Here is a 14,480-nt window from a genome sequence, read left to right as displayed (position 1 = left end):
GGGTAAGTTACTATTGGGGCATGCACTCGGGTTCATGCAAGGTATCTTCAACACTGAGGCATGCGCTTTGCTGTGTATATAATGTGAAGGAGATGAGATATGCAGCCCTGATGTATGACATCTTTGTTCATATTTCAAGGTGCCCATTGAAATTCCATAGTATATTCATTATGCTGAATTGAACTGCTGTCCTGCTCTTTCAAAGTTTTAGGTCACAGGGGATGTCTGTTTGTATCGTTTCATTTGGGTTGTCAATATTTTGCTAACTGAATTAGTTTAGTCAGTAATGTTACCCTTTTTCCATTTTAGATCCGTCATGATACATCAACAGTTTTGCTCTATATACTGACATGTACAGTAAATTTTTAAAATACTTTTGCTAGTGCACAGAGCTTAAGGTTGAAATTCAAGCAAATATATTTTGAGCATGCTAAAGGTATAGATCCATTGGGTAAGATGATTGGTTTATTACTAACTATTTTGTGTACACTTCACTTGTCATGCTTGCTGAATGTACACATTCTGAAGAATTAATAATTGTAAGGACTTATACTGGACCTTAGGTGCTATCTTTTCACATGATGTTTTATAATCCTTAGGGGACCGATTGGCCTGATTGGTTGTTTTTTTTTTCCCGAAAGGACGGTAAGAGCATTGCCGATATTTTTTATAGAAGAAGAGAATTGACTCAGTTTATAAGAGAAACTGAGCCAAAAAAACCTTACAATTGCGCGGTTCAAAAGAAAGTTGGTAGACAACCCCGAGACGACAATACGACTTCAACTCAAACAGAATGACGCCCACACCAAATGGTATAACCAGACAACAGATAAGTCTAACCTAACTCAACTCACACGCTAACCAACCAAACAATTGACTCCCACACAACTCGGTCGGCGAAGCCCTGCTTCCACACCACACCTCTCTGTCACACAAGTCAGCAGCGCGTAGCTTTGGGGGAGTGCGCATTGGAATAAAACACTGTTGTGAAGTGCCAATCAAAAATAAAGAGCCAATGTGAATCGAGGACGTAGGGGTAAAATCTACAGAAGAGCCCGATAGTTCAAACCGAACCCGACAAAACCGCCACTAAGCCGAAGACCACCGTGGCATGATAACTGGACTTCCAGAGCGACGCCTCCAAGGAGGACGCAACATCGAGTCACCGCCGTCGCCCGTCCGGTTGCCCGAACCAAGTTTTCACCTAGAAGTTCTAGGGGAGGGGAGTGAGGAGACGCCAAGACAACATCTCTAAGGAGGAGAACTGTGCATGAGGGCGTCGCCGTTATCGATACCGGCCAAAAACTAGGCAAGGCTTTCTTCAGTGGTTCCCACAACCCGACCCATGCGCACAAACAGCCCGCGCAAGAGCCGCGATCAAAGCAGCAGCAAAGCCGCCACCTCATAGCCGCGCTGTCCCATGGCTATTCCAGCATCATGAAGCTCTCCACAGACACAATTTGCAGAAGAGGAGGAGGTCGTGCAAGGGGAGGAGCAACAGAAATGCCAGAAACCGGAACCATCACGGTGCCACTTTCATCAGACGCAACACCGTCACCATGCAACAGCATCAACCCACAGCCAACCTAGCATCACGATGCTCTCCACGAGCCCAACCTACAAAAGAGCAGGAGGCCAGGCAAGGGGAGGAGCAACACAAAACGCCATCGAACGCTAGCCAGAGCAGTGGATGGAGGGGCGACCACCGCTGATGGCAACTTGAGCACCCTACCACGCTGCCCAAGAAAGCTCTGCACGAAGAGAAGGGGTAGGAAATGACAACTTCTTCACTGGCGCAACCACTAGTCAAGCCTGGTAGTCCGCTAGAGCTGCACCTTGAAGGCCGCCGAGGAGGAGCAACAACCATCGGTAGACACAGATCTGGCCACAGGGCAAGAGGAACTTCCACAATGCGCAGATTGACTACTGTGCGGATCCCAAGCCCAGGAACGGGAAGGGGGAGGGGGCAGTAGTAGCAAGGCGGCCCCTAGCGCAACCCGAGTACCCCACCGTGTAGCCACATAACGCTGAACCCCATGGAGCAGCAGTAGCCTGGGCGAGCCCACTGGACCGCCCTTCCACCCCTCGAACAGAAGGCCCGAAGCCCGCTGACGAGGCTACACCCATGCAAACTGAAGACCCCACACCCGATGGAGCGGACCTAGCTGCCAAGGGGGCAGATCCGACCACCCATGAACGAGATCTGGCCAAGGCGGGGAGGAAAGAGCTGGAGGATGGCTCCAAAATGCGGTGACTACCAGGGCAAGGGGAGGAAGGGAGGGGGAGGAGGAGGGAGCTAGGGTGGGAGAGGGATGGCCGCTGCTGCCATCGCCAACCGGATGAGACGGTGGCGGCAGCAGCGACGGCCGGGGGGAGCTCAGACGGCGAGGGCTAGGTGGTGGTGAACGAGTTGCCCTCGAGTCGTCTCAAGGGGAGACGACGCAAGGGTATTTTCTATCTTTTGGAGCACGTATATAATAAAATGCCCCCACCTGATTGGTTGTTGCCGTCATCATTTTTGCATCTAGGCTTATTACTTCGCATAGTTTGTCTCTCTTGATTTGTATAGGAGTTTACCCCTTTATATTGCTGTATGTACATGTTCATGAGTCATAACACATTATTATTCATTTGTTTGGTTTGGTTTTATAATCTGAAATTTTACTGTTATTTTGTGTTTACTGTACAGGAGAATGCTCTTGCTTGGATGGATATCACAGCCAGTACTGCACTCGGCACAATCAGGTAAGCATGGTTTTATCTAGGATTTTCACAATAGAAAGCTGAAATCGCAGCCAGATGTTTAAGGCCAGGAGTAGTATGCTGGATGAAGTTTTAACTCATATTTTTACAAATCGACAGTGATATGAACCGACAGTAATAATAGTTATTATTATTAGTTTTTTTTTACAAATCGGCAATGATACGAACTGATATTGATATTCAAATTATCAATACTGGTTCGTAAAAGACGTGCCTTTAATAACTAGCGGTGATAATATTTATCTTTACCGGTTCGTATTTCAAACCAACAGTGATAATATTTATCACTGGCAGTTCATATTCCAAACTGACAGAGCAATAATTGATAAAGACAGTTTATATTTCAAACTGGCAGTGATAATTCTTCTATAAATAGAGTTTATCTCCTTTAGCCGTCTTTTATTTCACTTCCCTTCCAATCTCCCAAAGCTGCTCTCGAGGGGTAGTGACGATTGAAGTGGGGCGATGGTCACCATCTCCACTGTGTCTGCCTCTACGTCTTGTGCCTGGCTTCCATGCGTCCTCCGAGCTAGTCGTCGTATCCCGAGCCGCAGCCACCTCGTGACTGCCCGAACCACCTCGTGACCACCATCTGTCGAGCCCATCGTGCTTCCAATCTCAAGAAGTTGCTCCCGAGGGGTAGTAGCGGTCGAAGTGAAGTAGTGGTCACCATCTCCACTATAGCTGTCTGTACCCTTTGGGCCTGGCCTCTCCCGAGCCAACTCATGGCTGCACTCCCTCGTTTCTCCTCATTTCCTCTCATCGTCTCCGAAGTGAATGTTGTGTGAGCGTTAAAAATTGTGGCAATATATAGATCTAAATAAATGGTAAAAAACACAAATACGTTGAAGATTATTATGTTTTTGCTATTTGTTTAAGTTTACTATTGTCACTGCGAATGTAGATTTAAATATTGCTATTCGTTCAAGCTAGATTGTTGTAATATGGACACCTAAATGAGTGGTAGAAAATATATTTTTTAAGATGATTGTGTTTTTACTATTTATTTAGATACACTATTGTCACTCGGATATTACAAGATGTAGAATGGATATTTCACCATATAAATACTCTATCTCGAATATTTTGGCATGAGATCTCAGTCTCAAGTTTAATCTCAAACTTAAACTGATCCTTATGCTGAAGAGTTTACAGTAAAATATTTTTACATATATGGATGAATTACTATTACCGGTTCAAGACTAGAACCGATAATAATACTTAGTATCATTATTGATTTATGATAATTATAACTATCGGTTAAAAATCAATAATAATATCAATTTTAAATTAATAGTGATGAATTTTTCTATTGCAGTGATGACAGCGTCGATGAGCCAGTCACATTCAGTCGCCGGGATCGGACTGGGACATACCGGCTGCTCCACGTATATATGCAGGGCAATGCTTCAACTTTGGGCACACACAATACACGGGGTGGGTCTTCTTCAGTGGTGCCTGTCGTATCATGCATAATGATGTTGTTTTTACAATCGGCAGGAGAGGTGTTTTTTGGACGATAGGGGGCTTTTGCTATGAATGAGGGAGATGAAGATGAAAAAGGAGAGAAAGAAATAGGAGAAGAGAGATTGATGAGTCCTATGGCTCTCCCTGCTCCTCTGCATCCGCCGCTGTTGGCCGGTACACAAAGCGTAGTCTCTGCACGTCCGTTCGTGTCTTTCTCCGTGCTAGAAAACGTGTTCTCCATGCCAAGTCAGAGAAGTTGCCAAGCAAGCCCTAAAAATCCTCCGCGAATTTCCGGAAATGCCCCCAAGTTGGTCGAGGACTCCAGTGCTGGAACCCCCAAAAGCGAAGGGGATTGGGTTTCCGCTTCTCCCTCACAAAAGGCGGCACCTCCTCTCCTCTCACCTCTGGAGTTCGGAGCAGCACGAGAGGGGGGAGGGAGGAAGAAGCCGCCGCCTCCTCCGGCGCCCCGTTAACCCGCATCCGCTCCGCGCGGGGACGACGAGAATAGGCGAGGCCTACGATTCGATTAACGGGGCGGCTGCAACGTTCGAGGTATTAACTTAGCTTCTCCTGCTCGACGCGCTGCCGCCGCCGCTGCCGTAGTTGCTTTATCCGGAGTTCTCGGGTTGGGGAAAGGGTTTGGCGATCTTCTTTATGACGGTTTCATTTGGTTTGGGTGGAGGTCGCCGGAGGAGAGGCAGGTTCATTGCATCTTCCCCGAGCTCGTAGTATTTAGTGGTGATGTCCGATTGGTCCATCAAAATTGCAACTTTTTGACCACTTTTTTCTCTCTAATTTAGTAGTGGAGAGGGTAGGTTATGTTCTTGTTTCCTGGTGTCAAACCTTCGGTATTGGTGGTTGAGAATATGCTCCTTGGTGCGACTGTCAATTCAGTGCAGCTGAAAGCCTGAACCCCACTGTTTGCTGCAGGTTTAGCCAAAACTATTTTCTAAGCAATGGCGGCGATGATGGTGGCAATGACGGCAAAGAGCAAGAACTGTGTGCTGGGCGCGGAGAAGAAGCAGGGCTGGTCTATTGCGCTCCCGGAACTCCGGTTCCCTTGGGATTTGCATGAAGACAAGAGCTTCTCTCTAAGCCTGCAAGGCTCTGCTGCCCCTCATGATAGGCTGTTTGCTAGCGTTGGTCTGTCGACTGGTGCGCCAGCGGTGGCGCCTAGTCGGGGGGAGAAGGATATTAAGATTCCGTTCACCGATCATTGTATAAAGTATGTCTCCGAGGCATTTGGGTACCAAGTTATGGGGACTGATACTGAGCCCGTCGAGGAGGAAGAGTTGGTGGATGGTAAGGCTAAGAAGAAGGCCAAGAAGCGTGGGCTGAAGCTAAAGGTCAAAATTGGGAACCCACATTTGAGGCGGTTGGTTAGTGGAGCTATTGCAGGGGCCGTCTCCAGGACTTGTGTGGCGCCTCTGGAGACGATTAGGACTCATCTCATGGTTGGGAGCAATGGGGACTCGATGACAGAGGTGTTCCAGTCAATCATGAACACCGAGGGGTGGACAGGGCTGTTTCGTGGGAATTTTGTCAATGTTATCCGCGTTGCGCCAAGCAAAGCGATTGAGGTAAATTAGTACCTTTTGTTTGTTTGATACCATTTCAATGTCCAGGAGGTCCTGTTGCTAAAAATTATCATGTGATGTCACTATTGTCTGTTGTTGTATCCGCGATGCTAGCAGATGTTCTTTGCTGATTAACCAATTCACTTGTGTGTCAACTTTTCTTTAAATTTTGAACAAATCGTGTTGTTTTTTTACAGTTCAGTGGGGGTGCTAATTCTAGATGCATGATTAGAAGATGAATTATGCAAGCTACTATTGTACAGACAATTCCATTTCGCTGATGGCTTGCCAATTTCATGTTGAAAAAGCTGTACCAATACTGAGACGGTGCCATTGTAAAGTCAATTTTATGTTGCAGTGCCCAGGCTGCATGCAATTTGCAAACACATATTCTAGAAAATAGTTAGGGTTCACTTAATACTTCCCTTCATCTAGTTACAAATGATGCTTACATCCTTGATATTGTCTGTATCCCTCTACAAGGATATATGTTCTAATATTGCTACCAATGGTCTTGATAATTTTTAGCAATTGAAGTTGTCGACCCTGTGGTTTGTGGTTAAACAGTTTTGTCTACTTTGCTGGTTTATGAATGATCAACTGAGTTGCAACTACTTTCCTTCCTATATTTTGGATCTTGTATTTCTTTTGATATTTTGAGCTCCCTCTCTGGTCAAATGCAGTAGGCTTTGTTAGGCAATCTGTAGGTGGCAAGCATGTATAATTGCTTGTGAACTTCTGAGAGGTCAAAAAAATTGCTGTCTGCTTGTTGGATTTCATTTTTTACGGCCTGCACTGCTAAAGAAATTTATTTGGTTATGGATTTGCAGAAAGATACTCGTTATTCTGACTTTGTTTGTGGGATTCAGGACCAATTTTTCTGCTTATGAATTTCAAGATGTTTGGAGACATTGGTTTTGTAACAAGTGATCAAGCATCATCTCTACTGCTCTACAGATATAGCAACACCTTTATCTAGCTGACCTCTTTTTGTCCAAATGCAGCTGTTTGCTTTTGATACAGCCAAGAAATTCTTAACCCCAAAGCCTGATGAGTCACCGAAGACCTTCCTCCCTCCATCACTTGTTGCTGGAGCACTTGCTGGAGTCAGCTCAACCTTGTGCACATATCCTTTGGAATTGATTAAGACCAGATTGACTATAGAGGTGAACAGAACTCTTTCTCAACAACTTGGAGAACTGATATTTCTTTCCGCACCTCACCTCATTCCTTGTTTATGCAGAAAGATGTCTACGACAACTTCCTCCATGCTTTCGTCAAGATTCTACGAGAGGAAGGCCCATCAGAGCTCTACCGTGGTCTGACACCAAGTCTGATAGGAGTGGTACCATATGCTGCGACCAATTACTATGCCTATGACACCCTGAAGAAGCTCTACAGGAAGACATTCAAGCAGGAGGAGATCAGCAACATCGCAACTCTCCTCATCGGTTCAGCCGCTGGTGCCATCTCGAGCACTGCCACCTTCCCGCTTGAGGTGGCTCGCAAGCAAATGCAGGTTGGAGCAGTAGGCGGGAGGCAGGTCTACAAGAATGTGTTCCATGCTCTCTACTGCATAATGGAGAAAGAAGGGATCGGCGGCCTGTACAAGGGGCTCGGACCGAGCTGCATCAAGCTGATGCCTGCAGCAGGCATCTCGTTCATGTGCTACGAGGCCTGTAAGAAGATACTGGTCGAAGATGATGAGAAGAGCGAGTGAAGCATGTGCCCCTGGTGAAGGGGGGAAGAGTGATATCCTGGAAGAAAGCCGTGGAGGATTATACCCTAGTTTTCTTTCCATTGAGAATTGGATTATCAACACCTGAAAATTTAGGTCTAAGATGTTTGAAATATTTGTTAGATCAAGTTTTGGTGTTAACTTTGTGTTGAAATCCGTAAACAATATTCTCACCTGAGTGCATGTCGCGGAAGCAGTTTTGTCATGGCCATGTCTGGTTCTCACTGCCTACTTTTGTTATCGCTCCTAGTCCTGTGCTTCGAATTCTGCCCAAATTATAATGTTGTTGAAATTCTTTCTGCAATCCAGTCCTGTTCCTTCAAATTATGTTTATTGTTTTCACCATTAATTCTTGGTCAATTTGGCATTGGTTTCAGAACAAAAACCTTAATCACTTGTAGCAAATGCTGCGCATGGCACGGATTCAACGAGCCAAGACCCAACTCAGACGGCACCTACATAGCTAGCACACCAAAATGTCCCAACTCCGAACCGGATCCTGTAAGTCATCTGTAAACCGTAACTGTGACAGCCTCACGCTACAGTAAAAGAACAGTACTGCAGCAGATCCCTCGCTACAGCAAAACAGCACAGTAATCCATAACCAGTAATCGCGCTACAGTATTGTTACAGTGTTTACTGCAAACACTGTTCACCCGCTCCTAAACGGTCCCAACGCAACCCGTTAAGTGAAAGGACCAATATATCATGAACAAAAGTTACCATTACAATTCGAAGGACCTGTTATCATGAGCACAAGTTACTATTACCACTAAGAATGAATCAAATGAGCAGAGCTCTTGATTGACTACAGAAGTATCTGTCTCTTGTTGGCCAAGAGATTAAAACCAAAACCTAGCAGCATGATACTAATTGAACAGCAGCAAAATTTTAAATAGATATTTAGCTCTGCTCCTCGGCCTCAGCAGCTTCCCTCTCCTCCGCAGCTGCTGCCATCAGCTCATCAAATTTCTCCGACTTGCTCAGCACTATCTCGATCTGGCCAGTAACCGTATCAGAAAACACTGTGCCACTAAATATGGAGCAATGCTAATTTATTTCATACATGGGAAATTGTCAAATTGGGAAGATATCTTACCTTGGCCTTCTGGATAGGGCGGCTCCTTGAATCATCTTTAACATCAACTGTGGATGTCATGATCTCTGCAAACCATTTTGATTGAATGATTAGATAAGGACATACAGAGATGAATGACAGAAATGTATAGGTCACAAGAATCTTACTCTTTTCAACAGCAAGCCCATTATTTTTCAGAATTTCAGCAACAGTCACCACTGTGGCAATGGCTGAAAATGATAACAGGAGGTTCATCAAAATATTGCAACTAACAAAGTATAATGTAGGAGAGGCGTAACATACTAAGATCATTACAATGTTGTAACAAACGGATAGGGAAATAATTGAAAAAAGTGTACCCAGTGAAGAGCGAGGCAACAAAGTGAATTGATGCTATATTTATGTAACTTGGACAACAGAAATTTCCTAGAAACAAAACCATAACAGAAAAGCAGCAAAAGACATCACGACAATTATGCTAAAAGTTAACCATGTGTACTTGAATATATAAACCCAATAATATACAACATCACAGATCCACAAATTGGTCAGCACTCTTTACTCATTACTCATTACATAAGCAACCTCTGCTGACCTTTCATAAAAATTTACACAAGGATTACAACATGAATGCCGCAGATAAACTTACTACAAAAGGAAGTTCACTCAGCAAACATGACATTACAAACAATAGATGAGAATTTGCAGTCAAAACTCCAACTAAGTAGGCGCAAAACTCAAGTAAACTAAATCATGCGATACACACAAAAAGGGTTCTGAATTCAGAGATGCAGGTACTAAACATAAGCATAAAGTCTCCATAACAGCAACACAACAGTAGGTTTACTAATTGAAAGCACCAAACACAGCAGTAGATAGCATCGTGAAGGACGAAAGAGTTTACCCATGCCGAGGGCCGAGAGCTCCACATCCTCGTGCTGTTGCATGTACCTCTGCAATCATCACAACAGATGAGTCTCAAGTAATTGGCCAAACAAAATATCACGAGCTAAATAGATATCGGCTATATTTTCCAATTAAAAAAGCAGTTGAAATCGGATTTCTAGGGTTTTAGACCAAAACCCAAAGCAGATCCAGGCACCAATCGGTCAAAAAGACGAGGCCGCGTCCGCGCTGTTGGTTCAGTAACTGGCAAAAGCCCCCTAACAAATCGAAGAGCAAAAGCAGCAACCAGAATAATAATAATTATTATAAAAAGAATCCTCACCTTGGCGAGGTTCACGTAGAAGAATAGCGGCTTCTTGGTGTTGGAGACCTGGATCCGGTTCTTCTTGTGCGGCTCCGTAATCGCCAGGTTGTTCACCCCCTCCGTCACCTCCTCCATTTCCGCCGCCGCCGCCTCCTGCTACCCTCTTCGCAACACGGAAACCCTAACCCTAACTCGCACAAAACCCGCCGCCGCCGCGATACGGCAAGAGACTACTGGCTCGGAAGCTACGAAGCGCAGCACGAGAATCGCACGGGCAGCGGAGAGAGCAAACAACGAACCGGCGGCGAGACGGGGAAGCCCTATCCGTTCCGGTCGGCTGGGTTATATGGGAGGGGAGGAGGAGGGGGGGGGGGGGGCGGGGAGTCCGGGTTGAACTCGAGTCCGAGTCCGGCGCGGGGGCGGTTGCCGTTTCTCGCTCGAAACGGGCACGCGCACGGGCTCGCGTGCGGGCCGGTTCGGCGGCCTGGCTGTTGCCTTGTTGGGCCAGCCCGACACGGACGTTGCAACTTACACGTTGCCCTACACATTGTTGCAACAATGTGCCTCGATATTTTTCACGGATTATTTTTCTCTAACACGCAATAGAGCTACGCATATTTGTATCAAGATAGAAGAATTCGTCTGATGGATTATTTATGGAATAGGTTTACACTAGAAATGCAAGCATATGATGCTCAGTGGGTTAGGATTCTTACAGCGGAACCACCGAGTTTGAGTCCCAAATTTAGTATGGGTGTTTATATTTTCTTGGGATTAAATCCTGAATAGAAATAGTACATACATATGTGGATGTGTTCAGTAGTAAAACATATGCCCGTATTGTATGAGGTTAGGACTTCAAATCTAATTTAAACGTGTATTAGGACGCACACATATGGGTGCGTGTGGGCGTGAGTATTGGGTGAATCATGTGTGGTATGGATTGTGCTTAAGTTTGCTATTTTATTTGCAGATTTGTGTTCTTTACGACGAGCTTAACAAAATAAGATTCATATTGCATACATTTTAGAGACATTTATGTGTAATAGTATTAGTGAATTACATGTAAACTTGCTAATGAAGTTTACACATAATTCGCTATAAATATACACTTAAGTTGCTATTTATCGGAAGTTGCTATTTAACATTCACTAAATTTGTTGCACGATCTCCACATAATTTTCTAGCAAACATAAGTCTATACACATTTAAGTTGTTCGTTGGACTAGCAACTTGGTATCTCTATCTCTATGTTATGAATTGGTACATGTTCTACACATAAGCTGTGATGTCCATGAAGTTGTACCGTAAACATGCTCCTCCAATATTACTAAAAGGAGCGTGGCAATATCTTTTCTCCAAAATGACATAGATTTAATATTATTCTCATAGGAAAGCGTGAAGGTCTATCCTAAGGGTGCAATGGAATCTATCTTGCAAGCCTCAGTAGTGTCGTAATATGAGGGAAATAATCATATTGATTTAATAATAATAAATGTAGAATTAAACTTATTCATATTAAAAGAACAATTAAAACAAAAATTTCATAATTAAACTAGGGTTTTACCAATATAATAAAAGTAGGAGGGGCACGACAACACCACATAGCTAGGGTTTTGTGCATCGGGAATTGATCTAAAATAATAAAGCATGGCATCCATTCTTGCAATTATTTCTTTTATTATATTGTTGAGGCCTCAATTTCGTTCTTGCAATTATTTCTTTTATTAATTGTCGTGCTTCTTGCCCTTTTTATATTATATTGCTAAGACCATTATTTCGTTCTTGCAGTTCTTGGCGTAGGCATTTTAACATCCATGCTCGATATAGGAAACTTAGCATACACCATTCATCCAAAATTTCAATATTGCACTATTATTATGTTTCTAGAGAGCAATCAAGATCTTAATTTTGATTTGGTTGGGATGCGCCAAGCCAGGGCTATAGTGCAAAGCATAGGCAACCACAAAGGCCCAGTGACCCTTTCCTCATAAAAAATAAATTTAATATCAATATAGGCACATGATTCACATATAAGATATTAAACTAATAAGAAAATATATTGCAATTGATCTTAGCCAAAAGGCTGAGAAATGTCTGCTTTGCAGTGGAGCATGTACCTTGTTTTTATTGCTGACTCTACCCTCCCATAGCTCTGACCAAGCGTTGTGGTACTATTGTAGCTAATCAGAATCAAGGTTTGTAATAGATGTGCGTTACGCTTTGCCATTTGTTTAGGCTTTTGGGTGTCCCAATAAGAAGGTAGGAGCCCACATGTGCTTGGATGGCACAAGAAGTCGGCTTTGTTGCCCCCTTGCTGAGTTGTTGTCTGGAAGACCAAGGACCCTAATGGTGACTATGAATTTTGCATATTCCTTCCCAATAGCTAGTTTTTAGGGTTGACTCTCTCTCTCTATATATATATATACCTCATCTACTGATCATTTGATGTTGCTAGGGATGTCAATGGGGACCCGATCCCCGATTCCCCATGGAGAATTCCCCTATTAGGGGACAGGGATGGAGAGATTTCGTCACCCGCGGAGATATAAATGGTACAAATCATATCCCTATCGGGTCTAGCGGGGACGGGTATGGGGAAGCATTCTTCATCCCCGTTTCCTAGCGGAGACCCATTTCGGCCCAGCGGTGGTGGCCCAGGCGTGCGCGACCGGCCCAGGCGGGAGCCAGATGCGCCGCCCAGGCGGGCTGTAGGAGGATTAACTCCTGTCGCAGGGATCCCGAGAGACCCATTTTTAGAGATTCGGCCGGGGGATGATCCTGAATAAGTTCGTCGGAGAAATAAATGGAAGTGGAAGTAAATGCAACGGTCGGTGGTGGGGGATGATCGACCTAGTGCAAAGGGAAATAAAATGCACCGGAGTTTAGACAGGTTCGGGCCGCACGGGGGCGTAATACCCTACTCCTGTATGGACGCAATAACTGTCCTGAGGGAGATCCCTCGAGGATGTATCTGGTTACAAGAATGTTGTGTCTAACTAAGAGCTTGAGGCTCCTTGTTCTTGAGTAGAGACTACAGTTTGGTTCTTCTTTTCTCGATGCTTACGGTCTCTTCTTCGTTGGTCGCCCCCTCTTTCTTTCCTTGGTGCCGACTCTTTTATACACTCGCCGGCTGCGACATGCCCCGAACGGGAAGGAGGGGGCACAAGTTCCAAGACACCACGACTGAGAAATGCGTCATCATTTCCTCTGGGCGAAGTGACCGGGGAGGTGGAAAACGCAGCGCACGCCCGGTCACTTGTCACCATAAACGCCCTGGCAACGGGCGCCGTTGAGAGGGCCCACCGGGCAGCCACAGAGCCACCCGGCGTGCCCGGCCTGTCTTGTTCCTCTGCCACGGCAGGGTGGCAGGCGGAATGCCTTGATTCTGGCGATGTTATCCCGAGACACAATGGATAATACGGGACGGGACCTGTGCAATTAATAGCCCCACGCCCCTCCGCCAGAGCATGGCAGGAACTGACGCTGCGGTGGGAGCAGTTGGATGTGTCAGGCCACGCGCGCTCATTTAATGCGGCCTTGGACCTCTGACGGGCGGACACCTCATCGGTGGGCCCCCCGGGGGCCTCTCTGGGTCGTCGGGGAACCGAGTACTCGGGGGTACTGTTCACCTCCCCGAGCACTCTCTCCCAGGAATGCCTATCTTTGTCTTCGGAGCACCGGGTGCTCGGGGGTATTGTTCACCTTCCCGAGCACTCTCTCCCGAGAATGCTTATCCATGTACGAACCTTCGGGGAACCGAGAGCCCAGGGGCTGCCACGTGCAGCCCCGAGCACTCTCTCCCGAGCACTTTCGCACTGGCCCTCGGGGAACCATGCGCTCGGGGACTGCTGCGCGCAGTCCCCGAGCACTCTTTCCCGGAACTTAGCCCTTCTGATCATCGGGGGACTAGGGTGCTCGAGGGTAACCGGGCACCTCCCCGAACACTTTCTTCCCGGTACTTAGACTCTGCGGGTCATCAGGGAACTGGGGTGCTCGGGGACCAGAGACTGTGGCCCCGAGCACCTTCTCCCGGAACTTGGACTTTCCTCACCCCGCAGGAGGGACCTCGCGGGATGGTGACACGTGGCGGACGGCTGGCCTAGCCTCGGGACTCAGGGACCCCTGGTTCCTGATACACCGACACGGGCGCTAGCGCGCAACCAAGTGCGAGTCGGCCCAGTGGATGCCCTCGGCCCATTGGGTTGCCTCGGCCCAGGTGGGCTGGGACGGGTTCCCCATCAAGTCTCCATTCCCCACGCAGGGACAGGGATGTGGAGAAAATAGTCCCCGCGAGCGGGGGTGGGAACGGGGACGGGGAATTTTCCTTCGTGTGGGGACGGGGATGAGGAGCTATTCCCCGACGGGGAATTCCCCATTGACATCCCTGGATGTTGCTCACTTCCAACATAATACATACACACATATTGGAGAGGGTTTGAGTCATCTTTGAATTGAAGTTAAAGATCAAGGTAATTAGCATAAGATTAAGGAGTTCATTAGAGATATTTAAGACTTAGTGTGCATCTAGTTAGATGATTAGCCTAGAGTTGGATTAAGTGAGTGATCCACACATGTTACTCTTGGTGTTTACCTATACCTAGATGGCTTGGCGGCGATGTGTCTTGCGAGACCCTCCAACTGAAT

The 14,480-nt window shown here is 46.1% G+C and overlaps 2 protein-coding genes and 1 pseudogene across 2 annotated transcripts; 1 reads left to right on the top strand and 2 right to left on the bottom strand.

Annotated features, from left to right (window-relative positions):
• Positions 1 to 4,565: 4,565 nt before the first annotated feature.
• LOC133926980 (adenine nucleotide transporter BT1, chloroplastic/mitochondrial-like) lies at positions 4,566 to 7,750 on the top strand. The gene is made up of 4 exons (XM_062373180.1): positions 4,566 to 4,782; positions 5,161 to 5,810; positions 6,812 to 6,973; positions 7,051 to 7,750. Exons 2-4 carry the CDS (start codon positions 5,187 to 5,189, stop codon positions 7,525 to 7,527), a joined length of 1,263 nt encoding a protein of 420 aa, XP_062229164.1. The 5' UTR covers positions 4,566 to 4,782; positions 5,161 to 5,186; the 3' UTR covers positions 7,528 to 7,750.
• A 504-nt stretch (positions 7,751 to 8,254) lies between these two features.
• On the bottom strand, positions 8,255 to 10,188 carry LOC133926981 (uncharacterized protein At2g34160-like). Its single transcript, XM_062373182.1, has 5 exons — positions 9,852 to 10,188; positions 9,528 to 9,576; positions 8,791 to 8,853; positions 8,645 to 8,709; positions 8,255 to 8,544 (listed from the first exon to the last, which is right to left on the bottom strand). The coding sequence occupies exons 1-5, from the start codon at positions 9,966 to 9,968 to the stop codon at positions 8,449 to 8,451; spliced, it is 390 nt and encodes a 129-aa protein (XP_062229166.1). The 5' UTR covers positions 9,969 to 10,188; the 3' UTR covers positions 8,255 to 8,448.
• A 1,561-nt stretch (positions 10,189 to 11,749) lies between these two features.
• LOC133927858 (U2 spliceosomal RNA) lies at positions 11,750 to 11,928 on the bottom strand (annotated as a pseudogene).
• Between the last annotated feature and the right edge of the window lie 2,552 nt (positions 11,929 to 14,480).

This window comes from Phragmites australis, chromosome 8, assembly GCF_958298935.1.
Source record: "Phragmites australis chromosome 8, lpPhrAust1.1, whole genome shotgun sequence".
In the NCBI taxonomy this organism is placed as follows: Eukaryota; Viridiplantae; Streptophyta; class Magnoliopsida; order Poales; family Poaceae; genus Phragmites; species Phragmites australis.
Note: the sequence above shows the minus strand (reverse complement) of the source record. Positions and strands in the feature narration are given on the sequence as shown.

Bases quoted from the DNA above. Each gene is read 5' to 3' on its own strand.
- LOC133926981 (XM_062373182.1), bottom strand. From the start codon at position 9,968: ATGGAGGAGGTGACGGAGGGGGTGAACAACCTGGCGATTACGGAGCCG. The intron at 9,577-9,851 runs GTGAGGATTCTT...TGATGATTGCAG, and splicing joins TCTACGTGAACCTCGCCAAG to AGGTACATGCAACAGCACGA. The intron at 8,545-8,644 runs GTAAGATATCTT...GTTACTGGCCAG, and splicing joins GCCCTATCCAGAAGGCCAAG to ATCGAGATAGTGCTGAGCAA.
- LOC133926980 (XM_062373180.1), top strand. From the start codon at position 5,187: ATGGCGGCGATGATGGTGGCAATGACGGCAAAGAGCAAGAACTGTGTG. The intron at 5,811-6,811 runs GTAAATTAGTAC...GTCCAAATGCAG, and splicing joins CGCCAAGCAAAGCGATTGAG to CTGTTTGCTTTTGATACAGC. The intron at 6,974-7,050 runs GTGAACAGAACT...TTGTTTATGCAG, and splicing joins AGACCAGATTGACTATAGAG to AAAGATGTCTACGACAACTT.